The sequence below is a fragment of the Psittacula echo genome (assembly GCF_963264785.1).
Source record: "Psittacula echo genome assembly, chromosome: 8".
Taxonomy (NCBI): domain Eukaryota; kingdom Metazoa; phylum Chordata; class Aves; order Psittaciformes; family Psittacidae; genus Psittacula; species Psittacula echo.
The window spans coordinates 24,368,416-24,388,258 of record NC_137744.1 but is presented as its reverse complement, the minus strand read 5'-3'; the positions used below and the strand labels follow the sequence as shown (position 1 = coordinate 24,388,258).

At 48.8% G+C, this 19,843-nt stretch overlaps 1 protein-coding gene across 1 annotated transcript; it reads right to left on the bottom strand.

The window, feature by feature from the left end:
• Nucleotides 1-516: 516 nt before the first annotated feature.
• On the bottom strand, nucleotides 517-19,730 carry FOXO4 (forkhead box O4). The gene is made up of 3 exons (XM_080625132.1): nucleotides 19,226-19,730; nucleotides 8,129-9,364; nucleotides 517-7,206 (listed from the first exon to the last, which is right to left on the bottom strand). Exons 1-2 carry the CDS (start codon nucleotides 19,604-19,606, stop codon nucleotides 8,147-8,149), a joined length of 1,599 nt encoding a protein of 532 aa, XP_080481258.1. The 5' UTR covers nucleotides 19,607-19,730; the 3' UTR covers nucleotides 517-7,206; nucleotides 8,129-8,146.
• Between the last annotated feature and the right edge of the window lie 113 nt (nucleotides 19,731-19,843).

Sequence of the window (19,843 nt, the reverse complement as noted above, 5' to 3'; positions counted from 1 at the left end):
GCCACGTTCCTCTGTGGGGACCTGCAGGATGCCCAGCACACCTGCATGGGAGCCAGACACTGTGACCTTACCTGGACCTGCTGAGGGGAGGATGCGGGCGCATGTCCACAGCGGTCACCGGCTCTGCTGCAGGAGCTTGGAGCATGAAGGCACGGTCAGGGTCATCCGGGACTGGTTCTGCAGCAGCAGCGCTGCCCCCAGGCTGGGGGGGGGGGGGGGGGGGCAGGAACGGTGAGTCCTGGCCTGCAGAGAACAGCGAGCAGCGCTCACTGCCACAACCCTGCCACGCACCCATCAGGAGCTGACCGGTGGCTGCTGGGTCTTACCACAGAGGTGGAGAGGGTAAAAAACAGCACATGGGAGCTGAGGACAGCTTGGGCTGCCATGAGCCAGCGGCGTGCCCCCAGCATCCCCCCACTGCCCAGCAGTGCCTTCCCCGTGTGCCAGCTCCTCCACCACAGAAGCCATGTGAACAGTGCAGCAGCCTCTCCCGGCATGCTCTAACACAGGGTCCTGTCACTGATGGCACAGAAGTGTTCGTTGACCAGCAAGCACCAGGGGAGAGCAGGTCCCTGGCCAGAAACTGAGCTGAGCAGTAAAGCCGGTGAAGTTGGTGCACTGTGTTCAGGTATTGCAGCTCTACAGGGACCTCCTCCGTAGGGCAAAACACTTGTGGTGACAACTGTTAGCTGAGAGGTCTCCAAGAAAGGCTGACCTACTGCAAACCAGGTCCACTGAATCCACACAGCTGTTGGGACTACCCTGAGCCAACGAACCCTGGTCCCAGCCTGGCATCCATTCCATGCTCTGCTCTTCCTGGCAATGCTGAAATATCCAGTACCAACTGACACAAAAAGCATTAAATGGGGGAATGCACAGTCCCTGCTCTGTCAAGTTTTGAATGCATCCACTCTGACCCGACCTGCAAAATCCACCCCTGGCATTTTGCTTCTCCAACAGCACCCACGTTACACTTGTGCAGGAAGCACTAAGAAGTGCCCAAGGAGCAGATACAGGACAGACAGCTTCCCTAAGGAGCTCCCATTTTTAGAGGTTGGCTCTGTAAACACCCTGACTTTGCTCCATGTCTAACCAGGTCAGTGCAATCCTTCACCCATTTCTCTCTGAACCTCTTGCCTGCCTCCACTCCAAAGCCACACGAACGAATCTCTGAACTGGTTTCATCTTCCACAGGGTCTGTCCTGAGCTGTGGTGCAAAGAGCACCTCCAGCGCAGAGGGGCTCGATGTCCTGCAGCTCCCTCCCCGCTGTGAGCACAGACCTGCTTGCATCATAGAAATGGTTTGGGTTGGAAGGGACCTTAAAGCTCATCCAGCTCCAACCCCTGCCACGGGCAGGGACCCCTTCCACTGGAGCAGCTTGCTCCAAGCCCCTGTGTCCAACCCGGCCTTGAACACTGCCAGGGATGGGGCAGCCACAGCTTCTCTGGGCATTCTGCGCCACTGCCTCAGCACCCTCATAGTTCAAATGATGGGTTTTGATTCAAGTGCTCCACCACGTTCCTCAAAAGCTGCTTCACTGGCTCAGCCTGTATCTGCATCTCTACCTGCTTCCTGCCAAGAGAGGAGGCCTTAAGGCACTTAGCTGAAGCCTGCTCCTACCCAGAGAGGCCTCTTACCCACTTGCACACCCCTGAGCAGTACCAAGCAATAACCAGCTCCTGGCTTCCACTCTGACATTCATGTCCCCTTTGATGGGCAGCTCCAAGCCATTATCTTCTCATATCAAAAGCACTCCTCAGGTGTAGTAACATTCCTTTTGCTGATGGAGGACTTGGGGCCTGCAAGCAAAGATAAAAGCTCACTCATGTGCTCATCTGTCCTAATGAAGTATCAGCATCTGCTTGTGCATGAGGTAGCTGAAAGGAGTACCAGCAAACCCATCTCTCTGTCCCTGAAGATAACTGGTAGAATTGCTGACAAACAAGTTTGAATGTGGCTACATAAAATGAACAGTCATCTGCACGCAGAGATCTACAAGGGCAAGGAGGACTCTAGACTAGTTCTGCAGAAGCTAGAACTCCCCAGGGTCAGTTTTAGGGCTTGGCATCCCCACAGGTCCCCAGAAACTGCCAGCAAGTTGTAACCATGGCTCTGCACTGCAGAGAACACCAGAGCCTTTGTGGGCTGCCCCACTGCAACCCCTCCACCTCTGGCAGCTCAGGGGCATTTCAGAAGGGCTGCCCCAGCAAGAGGCAGAGGGTAGAAGCGAAGGGCAAGGAGCAAATAACTGGACCATGCCAGAGAAGCAGAAGAAACTGCAGGAGACAAGCGAGGATTACAGGTTTTTATTTGTCAAACATTCTCCCCTAGTCTAGCCCGTTCTACAGCCTTGCCAGCACAGAGGCACCAGAGCCTGCGGCGGGGCAGGGCTCTGCTGCTCCCGGGAGCAAACAGAACCAGACTTTTCTATGTAAAAACCAGAATGGTGAGGAGTGGGTGCAGGAGTGCAGGGGGATGCTGGACACTGACCGCGAGCGGCGCTGCCCTGTGCACAGCAATGTCTGTGCCAGCAGAGCAGGAACCCTTCTGGGATCACACCCGGTGAAGACTCCGCTGTGCTGCAAGTATCATTTCCCAGAACGAGCCCCACCGCTCAATGAACGGAGGTCCTTTCAGGAGCAGTGGCCTATCTCTGTGTAGCCAAACCTCTCAAAGACACGTCGGGGAGCACCACAGCACCAGCTGCAAACATCCCTTTCTACCACACACCGTAACAGCGTCTTAGCCAGAGAACACCAATGCAACACCATCAGCTCTTTGCCCTTTAGCTCCTGCTGCCTCTCCTGCCTGCTCTACATCACAATCCTGGATGCAGGTTTGATCCACCCAGAGATGGTTTTCCATCACCCACAGACACACCGGCTGCAGGGAGAGACATAAAAGCTACTGAAGAGAGGGGACCCCTTTTTTGAAGGGTGAGCAGATACAGTCATGGATTGCCACGTGCTACAGAGCTTTCGCATGGACAGATCTTCCAGCCTTCAGGAGTCACCTCTTGCTGGCTTTTCCTCACCTTAATTAGAACATGTTTTCCTTGCAGCTGAGGCAAACCCTAAGTAAACTACCCCTGTTCATGTTCATGCCCCAGAGCTGATTGATTTCCTGGGGGGTTTTCCTGATAACGGGTCCAAACTTGAGTATTATTGTGGTGACATCCAGGTCATCACTCCCAAGGCACTGCTACCTGCGGCACCAGACACAGGTTTCTCATTCCTGGAGCACCGCTAGCCCTGAAGCACTGGAGTGTGGCTATAAATAAGCAACTAAGTAAGAGAATTAAGAAATCATTGTCTACTTGAGAGCTTTCTAGGCATTTCCTTTGGAAAAGCTGATTAGTGCTACTTGCTTCTGGTATGAAACTAGCTTATGAATGCAGACTTGGGCTCTGAAACGCTTCATTCCTCCCGCTTACCAGGATGATCGGACTGCTGGTTTTACTCAGCACAGAGTACGGAATGACATGGGTTTAGACACACCAACAAAGAAAATTAAGGGCTCCAAGAAGCTTTCAATATTCCAAGCTCTGAGAGGAAGCTGGGAGTAGAGCAAAATGCACTTATAAAGAAGGCTCAAGCAGTTTGCTAAACCAGGTGTAAATCAAGGCAACAAGTCTGCCTCATACTAGGCTTCACGGGCCTAGTTACCCAAATCCTTTGCAGCCCAGACCTGCACAGTGGCTTCACACTATGGAAGATGGCATTTGATCCTCTGGAGATGAAGAAACTTATCACTTAAGCTTAGTGAGGACAAGGAAAAAAACCCACACAGCACAACATAAGTCCCCCCCACACTCCCCTCAGGCACTTACCCAGGAGCATCGCTCCCCATGTCACTGGCCCCTTCCCTCCCCAACCAGCTCAGAGATGCTCTCAAAATCCCAGCCCAACCCTTCACTAAAGCAAACACTAGCCCACAGGCATGGGGGCTGTAGGAAGAAGATCCACCAAGACATGCTCCTGAATCCAGCTGCAGTCAGCAGCAAACACTTTTGGCAAGAATACAAAAAAGTGGAGAAGTATTGAGCCAGGTTCACCCTTTCAGCAAGCAGCAGTTTAGGAAATGTAAAGTCTCCCGTGTCCTACAAGGAAATATCCCAGCCTAGAAAAGTTCAAGCTTTATGAAAAGGAAGGGATTTCGGAAGGGGCTGGAGAAGTCCCAAATTCTCTGCACCCCTGCCCTCTGTGCTCATGATCCAAGCTATCCTGCTACATATAGAAATGAGAAGCCAAGTTGCCTGCAACATTATATTCCTGATTTACCGAGCACTCTGGGAGCACCACGAGTCTCTGAACACCATCCTCAGCGCTAGGGTACTCTCAGACTTCCTCAACCTCTGCTGGCTCCTGTTGTGTTGAGGACACAGAGAGCATCTGCACAGACTGCTGCAAGACAGACATTGCTGTCAGCACACTGTTACAGCAGCACTCCAGCCAGAGGTGCTCCTGTCTCCAACACTGTCCCCAGGAGTCCAGCCTGGGAGTACGGGGAAAAAACCCCCAGTGAATAGGTGCTATTGTCCTTCCTATTGCTTTGGACTCCATTTTAATGGGAAATGAGCTAGAGATTCAGGTAACATGACTACGCATATCAGTGTCTTGTCCTTTGATACGTGGCTGCGAAGCACAGGCAGTCAACTTGCTCTGGAGATCATGGGGTTCATTTTCCCTCAGGGCCCAAGCTGACAAGGTGGCATATTATGTGCCAAGGAACACAAATCCCTCCAGATCTATTAACTGCAGAACAGAACAGCCATAGATTCTTCTGTGCAGCACATGCCATCAGGTGACTGTGGGAAGGGTATCTATCCATCTGTGTCATGAACTAACTGCAGTGAGTGTCAGTACATGACTCCAGTCTGCAAGGCCTGGGGTTCCAGCTTAGGCTCTGCCTTTTTGTTTTTACAATGAGGTGTTACCAGACATGCAGACTGTGGGTAAATTAGAAACATATCACCATGAAGTCTGCCAGGGAGGCAGCCTTCAAAGCAAAGGTTATCCAACGATTCAAAGGCTCTGATGGCACAGCATGCTAAAGGTAAGACTGCTGAAGACTACTTGTTGTAGGTAACCAGACAAACCACTTTTCCCACTGCCACTCAAATGAAAATGAAATTAAACCCATGCAAACAGAGCAGATGAGGTGGTAAAACAGTATGGCTCATTGGACTGCATGATACAAACCTTCAGAAAGGACTGGAAAGACTTTCTGCCAGACCAAGCCTATCAGAACACCACAAAAGCATGTCTCGCGTAGATCCTGCCACTGCAAACACCCGAGACAGGACACGACACCTAATGAACTGAACTCTTGACTCCTAGCTTCTGGCCTGCAAGAACAAAAAGACAGGGCAGGATCCCAGGCACATTCCTAAGGGTGGGCCTACAGGCTTCAAGTCCCCCCATAGAAGCAGAAACTTCAGCAAAAAAACAAAACCTTGCAGAAACCAAAAAGGGAGCTACCAAATACAACTGATCCTGCCTTTCATAAGCCTACCAAGAGTGCCAGCAGACCTAAGCATGACCCAGTCCACACCATCTTCTTAGCAGACTAGGGAATCTGTTCTATCTATCAGCTGCAGTCCAGCTACCGAAGTGATGAGCTGAGAATGAGCATGCTGCAAATGATCAGCATTCCTCACATCATGCTCTCAGCCCAGTCGAGGAAGGAGGCTGAGTGGCTGTGGCTGAATTCAGAGCCATGCAGGCACCTCCTGCCTGGTCTGGGGAGAGCAGCTGCTCCCCACTCACACTGGGCTGCCCTTCCTGCCTTTCCAATGACATTTTCAGCTTCTTGGCCCAAAATGCCTTAGGCCTGCTCTCTTCCATGCTGTACTGTTACCTGGTATCACATGGACAGATGCAGGAAATGTGGGATTGTGGGGGTTTTTGTTGTTTTTTTTTTTAATCCAATATTCTCATTTTCAATTAAAATATATAATATATATTTAAAAAGGTTTAGAAAAGCGTCTATGTAATTTTCAGCTACTTTTACATATAGATTACAATAATGTACAAGTCTTCCCCAAGGTGGTTTGAAACCACGGGGACCCGCCAATCCTTTCCCCTCAATCATATACATTATCAAACATCAAATGCATTTGTTCCTAATACAGCTCTGAAAGAGAAGTCTGTCACTGGTACCTTCTCAGAGGGAGGGATGCCTAATACACCTACTGGGGACATGTTTAACATTGGCTTCATATTCACTGTAGAAAGTTCCCAGATTAGTACAAAAATATTTCATCTATAGAAAATGCCCTTCTGAAAAGCAACCAGGGCTCTGTTAAGGCCACACCCAGGATTTCCATTTTTCTGCTGTAGCAAGACAGATCAGAAACAAAACCAAAATGATGCTTTAATGTCCCAGGAACAGCTATTAGCACCTGTGCTTATTTTACAGCAGCCTGGTGTATCAGGAAATTGCTGAGAACAGCATAGGGACTTCTTGAAACATGCTTCTGATTCAATGGGGCTCAGATGGCACAGTGAAAAACTCTATGCCCTCCTGTTCCACTCAGGTGGACAAGAGGAAGCCTTCTACACCACAATCACCACCCTTCCCTGCAGCATGATGCTGGATGCTCCAGAGTGGGCAGACTGAAACACTGAAACCAAGCCCTGAAACAGCGCACCCTTTTCCCACAGGCTTTCTACCAGTGAGCTCCTTCCAATTCCTCTGCGAGCCTGTGGGATATCAAGTGCAAATCTGGTGGCTTAACAAAAACATCCAACTACTCTGCCCCGGAGGGCACGCCAAGAAAGAGCAGAGCCAACTTCCCACCAGCCCGAGGCACTGGGAGACCTGCTGCCATAGCAGAGAGAGGACAGCCACTGAGAGATTCCTCCAGTAAACCCAACTCTTCACATGGGAAAACGCTAGTGCCTGGCAGAGTCTTCTGGCCGAGGTTTTTACCAGTGCGCTCCTCTTCGGACATGCACAGCCCAGAGTCTCTACGGATGGTTCAAGACAGGGTAGGTTTGTAGGAAGAGCCGTGACACACAACAGGATTGTTATTTTTAAGCTCTTCCTGTTGCAGTCAGATGCAGGTCATCCCTTCTTCCCAGACGGGCAGCCCCTTCTGCTCAAGGCATGGTGTGCAGGGAAACCGAATCCAACATGCTCCATTCTCTTCTCTGTCAGGGTGGGAAGTGAAGTCAGAACCCTATCTTCAAACCTGAAGGACACTAAGAAGAAGAATAAAGAGAATTGTTAGATCTCAGTCTCAGTGGGAATCCTGGATGCAAAGATAAGGAGTTAATTACTATCCACCAGCCCCTGCTGCTCAAAGGATGCCAGTTTCCATCAAGGAACAAGCACAGATCACAAGAAGCCTTGACCAATGGAGAGTCAAGTGGAGGACACAACTGCTCAGCTTCAAGCTTTAGAGTAGGTGTTCCTGCCCGTGGCAGGGGTTGGAGCTGGAGGAGCTTTAAGGTCCTTTAAGGTCCTTTAAGGTCCTTTAAGGTCCTTTAAGGTCCTTTAAGGTCCTTTAAGGTCCTTTAAGGTCCTTTCCAACACAAACCAGGCTGGGATTCTGTGAACTTCATGCGTGGAACAAAGCAAGTCCACTGTTTTTAATATCAGATAGCTCCTATAACTATGGTATCAGATAATATCAGATTTTATAATTTTAATATCAGATAGCTCCTATAACATAACGATGCTGTTAAGAGTTCATGTTCTACCTCTTAAGCACTTGATTATAGACACATCTTCAACACTACCAGACCCTACCCTTCGGTAAACATTCCCTCAGCTTCTCTGCTTTACATTTACAAGGCCCAGGTAATGAAGGCACCAAGGACCACAGGACAGTTTGCATATATTTCAAAACCACTCCTGTGGTAATGAAAGACAACAGGAATTTCATTCGGATTGCTGCTGTACTCCATAAAGGAGTTTACTACCTGGTAAGTTAAATCTACCTACCTTTAGACAGCTTTTTCTCCTTCTAAAAGGGAATGCAGCTCTCCCAGAAGCTTTTTTACTCAAAGAGCACCATGCCTCCAAGGAGGTATCTAACTGCTGCAGAGCTGGGCACAGGAACTATCCCAGACAGGGCTGTTCCCACTATAGAGCTGTAGTATTTTACATAACTACACCTACCTTTTTGTGCTCCTGAAGTTAGCTTGGAACCCAGGTATGGTTGGAGGCCTGTGAGGTGCTGGGATAGCTGGGAGTAGACAGAATGGGTTCAAAATTAAAGTCCAATCCTTCTCCATCCATAAGCTCGCTGTTGATGATGTAATCCATATCGCATTCAAGGTCTTCCATGTACATGTCAATGTCCAGGTCAATGGGCAGTCTGTCCTGGTTCAATCCCAAGGGAGCAGGGCTAGCAGAAGAAAGAAGCAGTGGACTGCCCAGCTGGACTGACTGGGCAGTTGTTGCAGAAAGTGGAGTCTTCAAACTGGTGATGCTGGCAGTATTCTGAGGAGATGTTACTATGGGAAGTGTTGATGGCAAAACACTGGCACTGACTGGTTCTGCCTGCTGCTCTGTAGGCTTTCCCCGTGGATTGCCTGAGCTCATCTTACTCTGGGCAGCTTGTCCACCTAGAAGCAGAAGAGTTCGGCTGTTCATCCTGTTACCAGTCTGCGGGAGAACTGGATCCACCTGAGTCATCATAACATCCCTTGGAGGTGGAGAGCTGGATGTCAGAAGAGCTTCCAAGCTCTGAGGGGCAGAGAAATGACTGACAGAACTTTGTAGTGAGATATCAACAGGGTTAAACAGGGAATTGCTGAAAGTAGTGGTCTGACCAGCTGCATTCCGCAAGGGAAAGCTGGAATCTCTCTGGATCTGACCACTCGAGGCAGATTGCTGGGTAGATAACACAGATGAGCTGGGAGACATCAAATTTAAACCATCAATGAGCTCAAGCTCCTCAGTCACAGTAGGTGGAACATTGCTGGATGCACTAGAGTACACCAGAGAAGGAAGTAGTTCTTCATCATGGAGGTCATCCTGCTCTGTCAGGATAGGAGAAAGCCTGGCACTAATGGTGCTTGCATTGGAACTGGTTCGAGGCCGGAATGTGTTCCACATGTCAGAGTCCTCATTGCTTCTTGAGGATGGGCTCCCAGGCCACTTAGGGAACTGGGAGCCAGGACTGTCAGCAGTAGGTTCAGGAGCAGACTGGAGAGGAGGCTTCTTTCTAGATGCTTTACCTCTGACTTTTGCAAGTTTGCTGCTGTTGTCCATGGAAGCAGCTCTTCTTCTTGGTGCTTTGCCACTTTTACCACCCTCAGGGTTAAGCATCCACCAAGAGCTCTTCCCTGTGGCTTCATTATGGACTTTAATAAACTTGCTGTGCAGGGACAGGTTATGTCTAATAGAGTTCTGAAAAAAACACAGAAAACCAGAAACACAAAAGCAGGATATGAGGAACTTTCCCATCAAGACACTGCACAAGCATAAACATATTCAGACAGTTCATAGAGAATAAACTTATAACAAAGACCTACCCATTAAAAACTGCTATTCCTCCCTGAACGTGCTTGACAGCACTAGCACGCAGTGCCACATCTCACCGCATCACCAAAGGTGAAACTACCACAACTAGCAATATTCTAACAAAAGAACTTTTCAAGACCATGCAGAATCTGCAAAAACTTGGCATACCCCAGAGCAAGTAAGCCCCTTCCCAAATACAGGCTGCAGCTTCGACATAAGCCTAATTTGAGCTAATGCTGCTCCCACCTCGCTGCCAACCCCACTACTGAGCATAACTGTGGCTGAACATCTTAAGCACAGCCTGGCAGCAAATAAAATAGACTGGGTGAAGAGAAAGAGCAAACCACTTCTTAATTCTGTACACCCAGTGCTATCTTCATCCCAGAGCCAGAGAAACAAGGGAAACTTTGTGGAACAAGAGTCCTAGGAATCCTGGAGCCTGCCAGCCTCCCTGGGCACAGAGGCAGCACACTTTCCTCTGCCTGTGTTTCTCACAGGGCAAGATGTTCGGTAGACACAGCACATGCCAGTTTGAGTCTCTCCCACCTTCCCATTTGGCAAGACATATTCCTTGCCCCTCCTAACTCCCTTCTTTTGGCTGTGCTGGAAACTGCAAGCTGACATATCTGTACACCATCATCAAACTGAATTTCCATCCTGCAACTGCTAAAATCCTTGGTATTTTAGAATGAGCAAGCAGTAACTCCCTGTTTGAACAGATCCTCCATGAACTCCCCTTGAGGCCTGTGTCATGCATGTGTTTGATATTTGCATTTCATTTGTTTAGATGGTCAAACACATCTTTGAAAGATGCTATGCTGGTAGCACAGCAGTGGTCCAAGAGCAAGATCTTTCTCACACAAAACTAAAAGGCATACAGCAGCCTTCAGCTTTCATGCATTCTCTTGTAATTCCGAAGAAAGGTATCTGTGCTTGTACACCCCTTCCCACCACCTCTCATCACAGCTCTTTCCTGCCTGCTGCTTTCCCTCTCGGACAAGTCCTCCCCATGCTAATTTTGGCCACCTCACCAAAAATACTATCCTAGAACAAAGCAGATGTAGATAAACAATACAGGGAAAGTGGAAAGTTTGCATGGAGAGGGAAGAAGGTGTGAGAATCACTGTGTTAGCTTTGGCTGTTGGGAACTTGGAGCAGACTGACTGCTTGTTGCAATCAGTATCAAAGCATACACTTGCTCTGACTTTGAGAGTGCCCCAAGGGTTACTGCAGAGCCAGAGTCTGATGGAACATGTGTTAGCCAACGCTCTTACACAGCTTTATTATTGGAGTTGCTCACAGTAACAGCTATACAGCACTCCTGCTGGCATCTTCTCCAAATAAAGCTTTCTTTTCCTTCAAGCGTAGAAGAAAGTAATTCAAACTGGTACCATGTCTCCCAGAAGGCTGTTCATTTCCTTTCCAAAGAATCCCCCCCCCTCCTTTCCCACACTGATGTGCATTACTGTGAATGCATACTCCTGCAGCAACAGGAACCACCAGGTTGGCACCAATTCTTCATTTATTCTTCTGAAAGTAACACATGAACTCATGATGACACCCAGTCCTGTCAGGAATGGGCCGGTAGCTTGTATACACTGTACATTTGCAGTCTCATAACCACCCATTGTTTAGCTCAATTTACTAAAATGGAACTTTAAACCAGTAGGTCCAGGACTTTAAAATGTCAAAAATATTCCGTCATCTTCTCACGCATGGCTATAGGCAGGTTTTCATTCTTGTGTCAGCAAAGGCACACTGCACTGGTGCAAGCACTTCTGAGACCTCAAAAAAACAGCTCCACTTTGGGTATCATAAGGGACAATGTTAGTAAGCAGTTTTCTAGATTTTTTGGCTGAAAAACAGCTTGAAGAAAGACATCTTGGAGTAAGCGCAAGATTCACAAGAATGCAGATATGTGAAGCCTAATACCTTTTATGAAACAGTCTCAAAGTGGTTTTGCATGTTACTGCTGAACTGATATAACAGCTAATAACTGCAGAAACAGGTAATTGCTGTAGCACTCCTTCTTCATCTTCAAACCCTGCTCCTCTAATAACACAAGCACCTGTGACCCTATGAGCTTGCTCAGAGAGCTAACCCAACTGCAAAGCAGCCTTATCCTCCCTTAAAAATCACAGAACTCCAGCTCAAACCTGACAGAGAGGGAAATGACAGAGCTGAGTCACCCAGGCAACCCTCACGTGTTTCCTTGCTCCATGTTGAGCAACTCAAACCAGAAGCATACAGATGACATTAACTTGTTAGATGCTCAGCTTCAGCAGTGCGGGATCCCCGCTGGTCCAAGCACCTGCCATCCACACAAGATCTTGGCTCTGCAACATCTTTAGCCATAAGGAAGCATGACTTGAAGGAAGAGGCAGAGGCAGGAATCCTCCAAATTCTTAGGGACCTCTTCAAATAGTAGTTCGGGATGATTATTGCTGTTTATTCACACATCTTATACAGGCTCTTGTGACTGTATGTTAAGTACTGCAGTGGAAACCTGGCAGTCTGTATGTGTAATCCATGGGAGATCAGAGGTTACTCCTGGAGCCCTCTTCAGACAAAACCATCTGAAATTCATGACAGTATGGAAAAAAACCCAAGAGTGGGGGTGGAGACATTTCTTGTACACTGGAGGGAAACTGTTCAAACTGGGCCTCAACCACTGCGGCACAAGCTAAGACACACAGCCCAGCCACAGGAGTGTGAAGAGCAGCAGACACCCACTATTTGCCACATCTCAGTTACCAGAACATAGAATATGTATTTGGATAAAATCTTCCAGCCCTATTTAAAGGGCAGGAGCACTACTCACCAATGGACCAGGCCTGCCCCACACCATTATCAGTGGTGCTGTGGACCCTGCCCAGCAACAAACAGTGCTTCAGTTTCAGGATGGGAAATTAGCCCCAGAAGCTCGCAGCACAACCAAGCAATTACCCAAGTGGATCAGCCTTCTGGACAGCTGCCATGGACATCCAAATAGCATGGAAAAACGCACAGAGCATGCCAGTGAAAGCCTTTCCAGGGGACTATATGGCTGTGTAGGTAAGGCTGAGATCATCTACCACAAACCCAAAGTTTTACTCAGAGCAGGTCAAAACATTCAGGATGGTTTGTTCAGACTTGAAGGTTCCTCAAGCTAAAAAACAAGTTTAAACTCACCTCCTCTGATGTACTTTCTTCCGAGCACAGATGCACCCCACCTGAAGCACTGCATCCAGCTCTTTCTCCCCCAACACAAGAAGGGAGCCTTCTCCAGGCTGAACCAGCCCAGTTCTCTCAGCCTGGCTCCAGAACAGATCTGCTCCAGCCCTTGCAGCATCTCCATGGCCTCCTCTGGACTTGCTTGAGCAGGTCCATGGTTTCCTTTCTGTAATGTTTCAGTAGGAGATGAGAAGAAGAAAATCCTAGCTCTTTAAAAAACAAAGGCCAGGGCAATTTTCAAGTTTACCAGGACAGGCAGGCATATACCAAAAAAATCTGAACAGCTTTTATTGTATATCAAAAGCTGACAGAGCAGAAAAAACTTGCTGGAATACATAATACCAGCAGCTCAGGAGCAGCCTTTTCCTAGGACTGCCTGGAAAATTAAGCCATGCTGCAAGGAATAATCTTTCAGCAAAGCAGCTTTCCAGAACAAACTGGCAGGGAGCAGGAAAACACAGCAGAAAAAGCTCCAGGTAATTTGACTGGCATTGCAGGGGGCAAATGGCCTTTTGGCAAAAGACTGGCTCTCCCCTGCTTTTGAGGGGAACAACTACACTCTGTAAGGCTTCAAGTGAAAAAGTTAATCTTACACTTCCATACTTAGAGCATTGCACCTTGTCTGGGAGAAGTTGCTGTTAATGTCACTTTAACAAGGGTTAAGTACATATTCCTTCATTGCAATGGTGGGCCCTCACCACAGCTGTGTTTTATCAGTATGTTTTATCCCACCTGAAAAATAGGACACCTGGTGACCCCACACTCAGACCATTAACTTCCTCCTACACACTGCCTCATTTTCCAGACCCAGCACTTCGCCATCCTCCTGTCCCTGCTAACACCCTGCCATACCCAGCTGCCTTCCTCCCTCCTCACCACTGCTTGCTGTGGCCATACAATTTAAGGATTAGTGGGATTAAAAGGGAAGATTCGCTTAAAAGAAAGACTGATAGACAAAACCCACCCATGCTCCTCAGGCTTCCCTGCTAGACTCTTCACTACAGCCTCTGAACAACTGTCCTTCAGCTCCTGTTCATTATTGCCTCCCCTGCTTTAACGAAATCCAGATAGGCTGTCAGCAGCTGGGACAGAGAACACCTCCCTGCTGCCACAAGCACACATCACTACCACCACATGAGTGTATTTGGGAGCATACAAGGTAGTGGCAAGAGCCCAGCAGTTTCCACTCGGCCCCAGCTACTTTGGATTCAAAGATCCAGATCCTCCCTCCCCTTTCAGGGCAGCAACTTCCAGAAACCAAAATAATTCCAATTTAGATGGAAGCAGCACCTACATCATCACTACAGATTAACTGGTCTTAATTTGTACCAACCTTCTGCTTTACAGCATCAAGTCAGTTATGCCTCTGTGAGCAAAGACTGGGAAATACTTAGAATGTCTTCTCAAATCATCACCTTGATATTATCATTACTAGAAATCAAGAGCAAACCTGTGTGAAGCATTCCCACCAGATGTTTCTTCCCAGGTAAAGGGTTTCTTTGTGGAATCAGCAAGCTCCCCCAAGAGTGATTTGGGCCTTCACCTGTCCGTGTTAAGAAGCTACAATTCTTCAAGGATACAGGGACACTCCAGCACAGTCCAGATGAATAAAAGCAAACAGACGATGTGACCGCTTTAGGAACCAACCATTGCTTTTTTTCTGTAGATCTGACTACAGAAACCAAAACTAAACCCCACAGAAGCTGGGTGAGCAGTAGTCAATGTGTCAGTGAACAGATGAACAATAAAATTTTCCTCTTTACCAAAACAAGGGTTCACATAATTTTGTATCCACTACTTCAATTTATTAGCAAAGCATAAATATAATGTGGCTAAACCTACCAGCTACTGCAGGCAGAAAGTCTGGAAGATGGACAGGCTTGCTTTTGTCTGCTGGCCAGATGGAGGAGCTTCAGAGGGCCACAGGACAAGCAGCTGCTCCAACCCAAGGGAGCTCTGTTCCTGCTCTGACAAAAAGTCAGACACCCTCAGCTCTGGGAGAAGCTGGGAACCACAGCACTGGAAGCTGTGATCATAAACCAAATGGCAGGGCACATGCAAGGCCCTGAAAGCCCTCAGCCAGGTATCCTGATCCATGTGGTCAACAGTTAATATCAACTGCAGGCAATACACATACAACATAAGCATGGAATGGAAGGTTGAAAGTAAAACACTGCCTACTGTAACAAAGAGGAAGAGCAAGCTGAGTTTCCAGGTGGATGACATATTCTGTTTCAGACAAGCAGAATGCTTGGCAATTTTTAAGTCATAATACAACTACCCGAGCTGTACACATACAGTATGTGTATTTACAGGTACACACATGAATCAAGGTGAAGTACCAGAATGCAGAGGTGTGACTTAAGCCTCCTGTAACTAATCACAGACTGGTTCGGGTTGGAAGGAACCTTAAAGATCATCTGGTTCCAACCCCCCTGCCTCAGACAACACTGCAGCATCATTTGTTCTTTCCTTTACAATGCAAGCATAAGAGATGCCCAATTTCTGCTCCAGTGAAGCATCTCTGGAGGGTGAAAATGATGGCTTTAAAGTTCATTCTGTTCCTACAAAGGGAAAGACAACAGCTTTGAGAGAATACACAGGATGTCTCACTGAGGAAGAAAAGTCCTTAACTTATCCTTAACAGCTCTTCATTGTGTCCAACTTGCTCATACTCACAGAACGGTTTGGGTTGGAAGAGACCTTCAAAGCTCACCCAGTCCAAACCCCCCCCAATGAGGAGGGACATGTTCAACTAGATCAGGTTTCTCAGAACCACATCCAGCCTGGCCTGCAATGTCTCCAGGGATGGGGCATCCACCACCTCTCTGGGCAACCTGTGCCAGGATTTTACCACCCTCACTCTACAAAGTTTCTTCCTCACGTCCAGCCTCGATCTCCCTCTTTTAGTCTAAATCCATCACCTCTTGTCCTGCTGCAACAGCCCTGCTGAAAATTCTCTCCCCATCCTTCTTTATATGCCCCTTTTAAGAACTGAAAGGCTTAAATAAGGTCTCCCCACAGTCTTTTCTTCAGCTGAACAACCTCAACTCTCAGCCTTTGCTTACAGGAGAGGTGCCTCAGCCCCTACTGATTTTTGTGGTTCTCCTCTGGACCCTTTCATGGATGCAAGAAATGCAGCCATCAGGCTGCTTCAGAGGGGTTTATGCACTTCTGCTTTATTCAAAACCTTCAACACCTTCCTCTCTAAGTAATCACAAAGCCAGAAGGAATTATCCTCTTATGCACAGAGCAGCTTGCAGAGCACCAAGGGGAGGATTACAAAGCAGTCCCACACACATCCCTGCGAGGGTATTTCTGCCTTTCAGGCTGGTTAATTCTTAACTTCAGCCGCACATCAGAGAGTCTGTCCTTTACAAAGTGCTCGGAGGAGTTCAAGAACAGCAAACACCACCTTCTTCGAAACACAGATCCTTCCGGAATCCACAGGGGTTACACCCTGGCAGTCTGCAACAGCTGCATTTCCCCCCATTGTATAGTGGAGGAGGACAGCTGGAAAGTACTTGTGAAGCAACAATGACTTGATGGGATTTATATTAACTAAAGTAGATTTAAAAAGTTTTTAAAGACACATTTCTTTTAAATTCTCATTTAAAATTCCCTATTAGAACTACACTACATACAGATAGCATGGAGTAGTACCACTCTGCCCAAACAACACAGAAATACCAGAACTAGGAGCTGTAATCTTCACAGGCATCCAAATGCTGCATCAGCATTTAGCTGCAGCTCCACATCAATTTCCTTTATCCCAACTCATTCAGTTCAAAACTGAGGAATCAATAAAGCAAAAACAGTTCCAGAAGATTTCCTTTGACTTCACAGGTTATTAAAAATAAATAAATAGAAAAGCAAGCAGAGTTCCACAGCTTTAAAAATAACCAGAAGAGTGACAACAAAGAGCCAGGCATGTCCATTCCTCAGCTGAAGAAACACGTTTATTCAGTTTGTCTTAAATATAAAACACACACCTACATAAATGCAATAAAATCTAATTCATTAAAATGAAATTTAAGTAACTCTAATAATTTACTCGAAGTTCACAAAATCAAATTGAACTGGTTTGATTGATTCCACATCTTTAAAACTGTGCCTAACCTGCCTCCATCCAGCGCACCTTGATGCAAGTAGATTAAAGTCCGTAAAACAAAACCTCTTGCAAATCTGTAGAGCTGTTTGTTAACATCGTTAACATAACAAAACAAGAGTAGAATTCGGAGCTCTGCAGTCACACATAATGGGGCACACATGCTGCCAAGCCCTGCCAACAGGACTGGAGAGAACAGGGAAGAAAAGGCAGCCTCTTACTGAGCATGTAAGGTTAACCCACACTCCCCCCCGCAAACTCTGACAGTATTTGTTAAAAATGAAAACAAGTTTTTATAAGCATTTTCCCCGGCACTGTAACAGTTTCAGCTGCCTTTCTACCATGGTTTTCTGTTTGCTGGTTCAAATCAAGGGTCTGAAACTGCACTAATCAAAAGGCAGGCTGATTGCCACCACCACTGCTGGCATTCTGCCCTCCCTCATCTTTCCTGGGAAAGGGTTTCTGTTCTCTTCCTCTCCTAAAGCCGGCCTGAGTTAGTCCATTCTCAGGATGAAAAGCTGCAACTGAATTTCCCACTGAAAAGTCATCACAGTACAGCTCCAGCAACAGCCTCTGAGCAGGGACCTCACGCATGCACAAGTTCTCATTCCTGCCTTTCTGCAAGTTAAGTCCAACTGCACTTCCCAAAACAGATACACAGTTAAACCACAGAGAAAACACAAGGACTGATGGTGCTGTTGCACATAAATGAATACAGCAAAAGAACAGCCACACTTAATATAACCAGAAGTCTACCTTTTCCAGTCGGTAGCATCCAGTCCAGCTGGACACTTTTCTATATCCCACCTTCCCCACAATATCAGTGGATGCATTTCAGAAGCCACACTGAACTTTAGTCTCGGGCACTGCTGCCAAACAGGTACAGACATATTCCTGAAAAGAAAATGTAGCAGCTCCATAAGCTGCCTGCCAAAGTAATGACTCCACACAGTGGCAGCAGGACCAGGACAGCACACCTAGCCTGAGGAAGCAAGAACTATCTTCCAATGAGAGCACCAAATCTTCTGAAGAGAAAGAAAATACACCCAAGCACTGCCCCAAATCAGAACTTAATAAGGAGGATTCAACCTGCACAAAGGAGAGGCAAAAAAAGTTTCAGTCAAACAATGTGTGCTCTCCAGGACCTGCCAGTGAGCAGGATACATGGAAAAGGTGAAATCTTTCTATCTACCTGTGCCAGCCTAGGCTGTGACATCTGTGTCCCTCTCACCACATTCCTACCTTCTCCTTGGGCAAACATTCATACTCATGCAACCACATGGGGTGCCACTTGAGAGAGCTGAGCCAGCTGAAAGCTCACCTGCCAGAAAAAGCAGAATTCACTCTCTGTGCTGACTTACTGCTCAGTCACACAGGCAGAGGAGCGCGTGGCTGGAGTCACGGAAGCCCTAAACCACGCTGGCTCAAGCTGTGATGAACTGCTAACCAATACCACAAACGGAGAGGTACACTGCAACCAAGAGCCAAACAAGCACAACTCCAGCCTGTAGAAAGAGCAGGAGAACAGAGTCTCTAGACTACAGTCACCACAGCATCCACTGTGATAGATCAGGACAGCCCGAGAGACTATCTGGCAAGAAAACTCTCACATCTCCCTTCCTCTTCACTGAAGTCTGCTTGACTAATGAGATGGGAACAACTGGCTGCTGCCTGCAGAAGACAGAAACCGAGAACAGCTCTTTTAATAGAGCTTCCCACACACCTACTTCCAGAGCAAGAGAAGAATACAAGGCAGAGACCCTAGAGCAGGATATTGCTTTCACTTTTCTGAACTCGAGCTGAGGTTGCTGGTCCCTATGTGGCCACAATGTTGACACTGCTCTGGGACACAGCAACCTTTTTAAACGGAGTCTCCTGAAAGCCAAGAATGCCTGTTATGAAACAGTTATTTATACTGAGCTTCAGCACAGTCATGTGACAAAGCACCACGGCCTTGTGTTTAAAAACCCTTCACTGATGCTTCGTCTCGCACAGCAGTTACCACAGCCTTTTTAACTGCCTCTGGCTCCTTCCTGGACGACTTCTCAAAGTCGAAGGGCACATGGAGCGGTCTCGCAGGGTCGTGCCATAACCACCCACCCAGAGACGCCCACTTCTCCCTGCTCCAACTGCACAGAGCCTGAACTCGGGCTGAGTCTGGAAAGCCCCGTCCCTGCGCTCCCGGGGGGCAAACCCGCACTAGCCAAGGGCTCTCGGCAGAGCAGAGCCCCCAGCCCCCCGCAGACACCACCGCCGGGTCCCGATAGGGACGAGTGGCGACAGGTCAGCCCAGGGAAGGAGCCGGGGCGAGGCCGGGGAGCGGGAAAGCGCCTCGGGCAGCCGCTCCTCAACACGCCGTCCCGGACCCGGCCCGCCGCGGGCGCCCCGCCGAAGGCTGGGCCCATCCCTCCCGCCCCGTCGCGCACCTTCCAGCCGGCGGAGCTGTTGCTGTCGCCCTTGTCCTTGAAGTAGGGGACGGAACGGACCATCCACTCGTAAATCTGCGCCAGCGTGAGCCGCTTCTCGGGGGCGCTCTCGATGGCCTGGCTGATGAGCTCGGCGTAGGACTGGTTGCCCCAGGCGTTGCGCCGGGAGCCGCCCTTCCGCGCCGCCGCCCGCGCCCCCTCGGCCCGCCCGGGCCCCGCCGCCGCGCCGCCCGCGCTCTCCTCCGCCGCGCCCGCCGCGCCGCCCGCCTCCGCCGGCAGTTCAGGCCGCGGCAGCGGCCAGGTGCAGGAGCGCGGTCGGCTCTGCGGCTCGAAGTCGGGGTCGATGTCGGGCGCCCCCGCGGCGCCGCCCGCCTCCGCCATGGATCCTCCCCACCCCGCACCTCAGCACCGTCGCCTCTGGGGCTGAGCGACCCCACGGCCACACATCAACCCTGCCCGGGCCCGCGCCGCTTTGTGAGCGCTGGGCCCTGCCGCGCCGCTCTGTTTACCAGCGGGCAGCGCCGCGCACTGCGCCTGCGCGCGAGAGGCACGCCGGAAGCCGTAGTGCCGGCGAGGCTGCGGTACGCGGCGCGGCACAGCTAGAGGACTACAAAGCCC

Excerpts from the sequence above, each read along its gene's own strand:
- FOXO4 (XM_080625132.1), bottom strand. The coding sequence starts at position 19,606 with ATGGCGGAGGCGGGCGGCGCCGCGGGGGCGCCCGACATCGACCCCGAC. Across the intron at positions 9,365-19,225 it reads ACAGCTCCGCCGGCTGGAAG|AACTCTATTAGACATAACCT; the intron begins GTGCGCGACGGG and ends TGTTTTTTTCAG.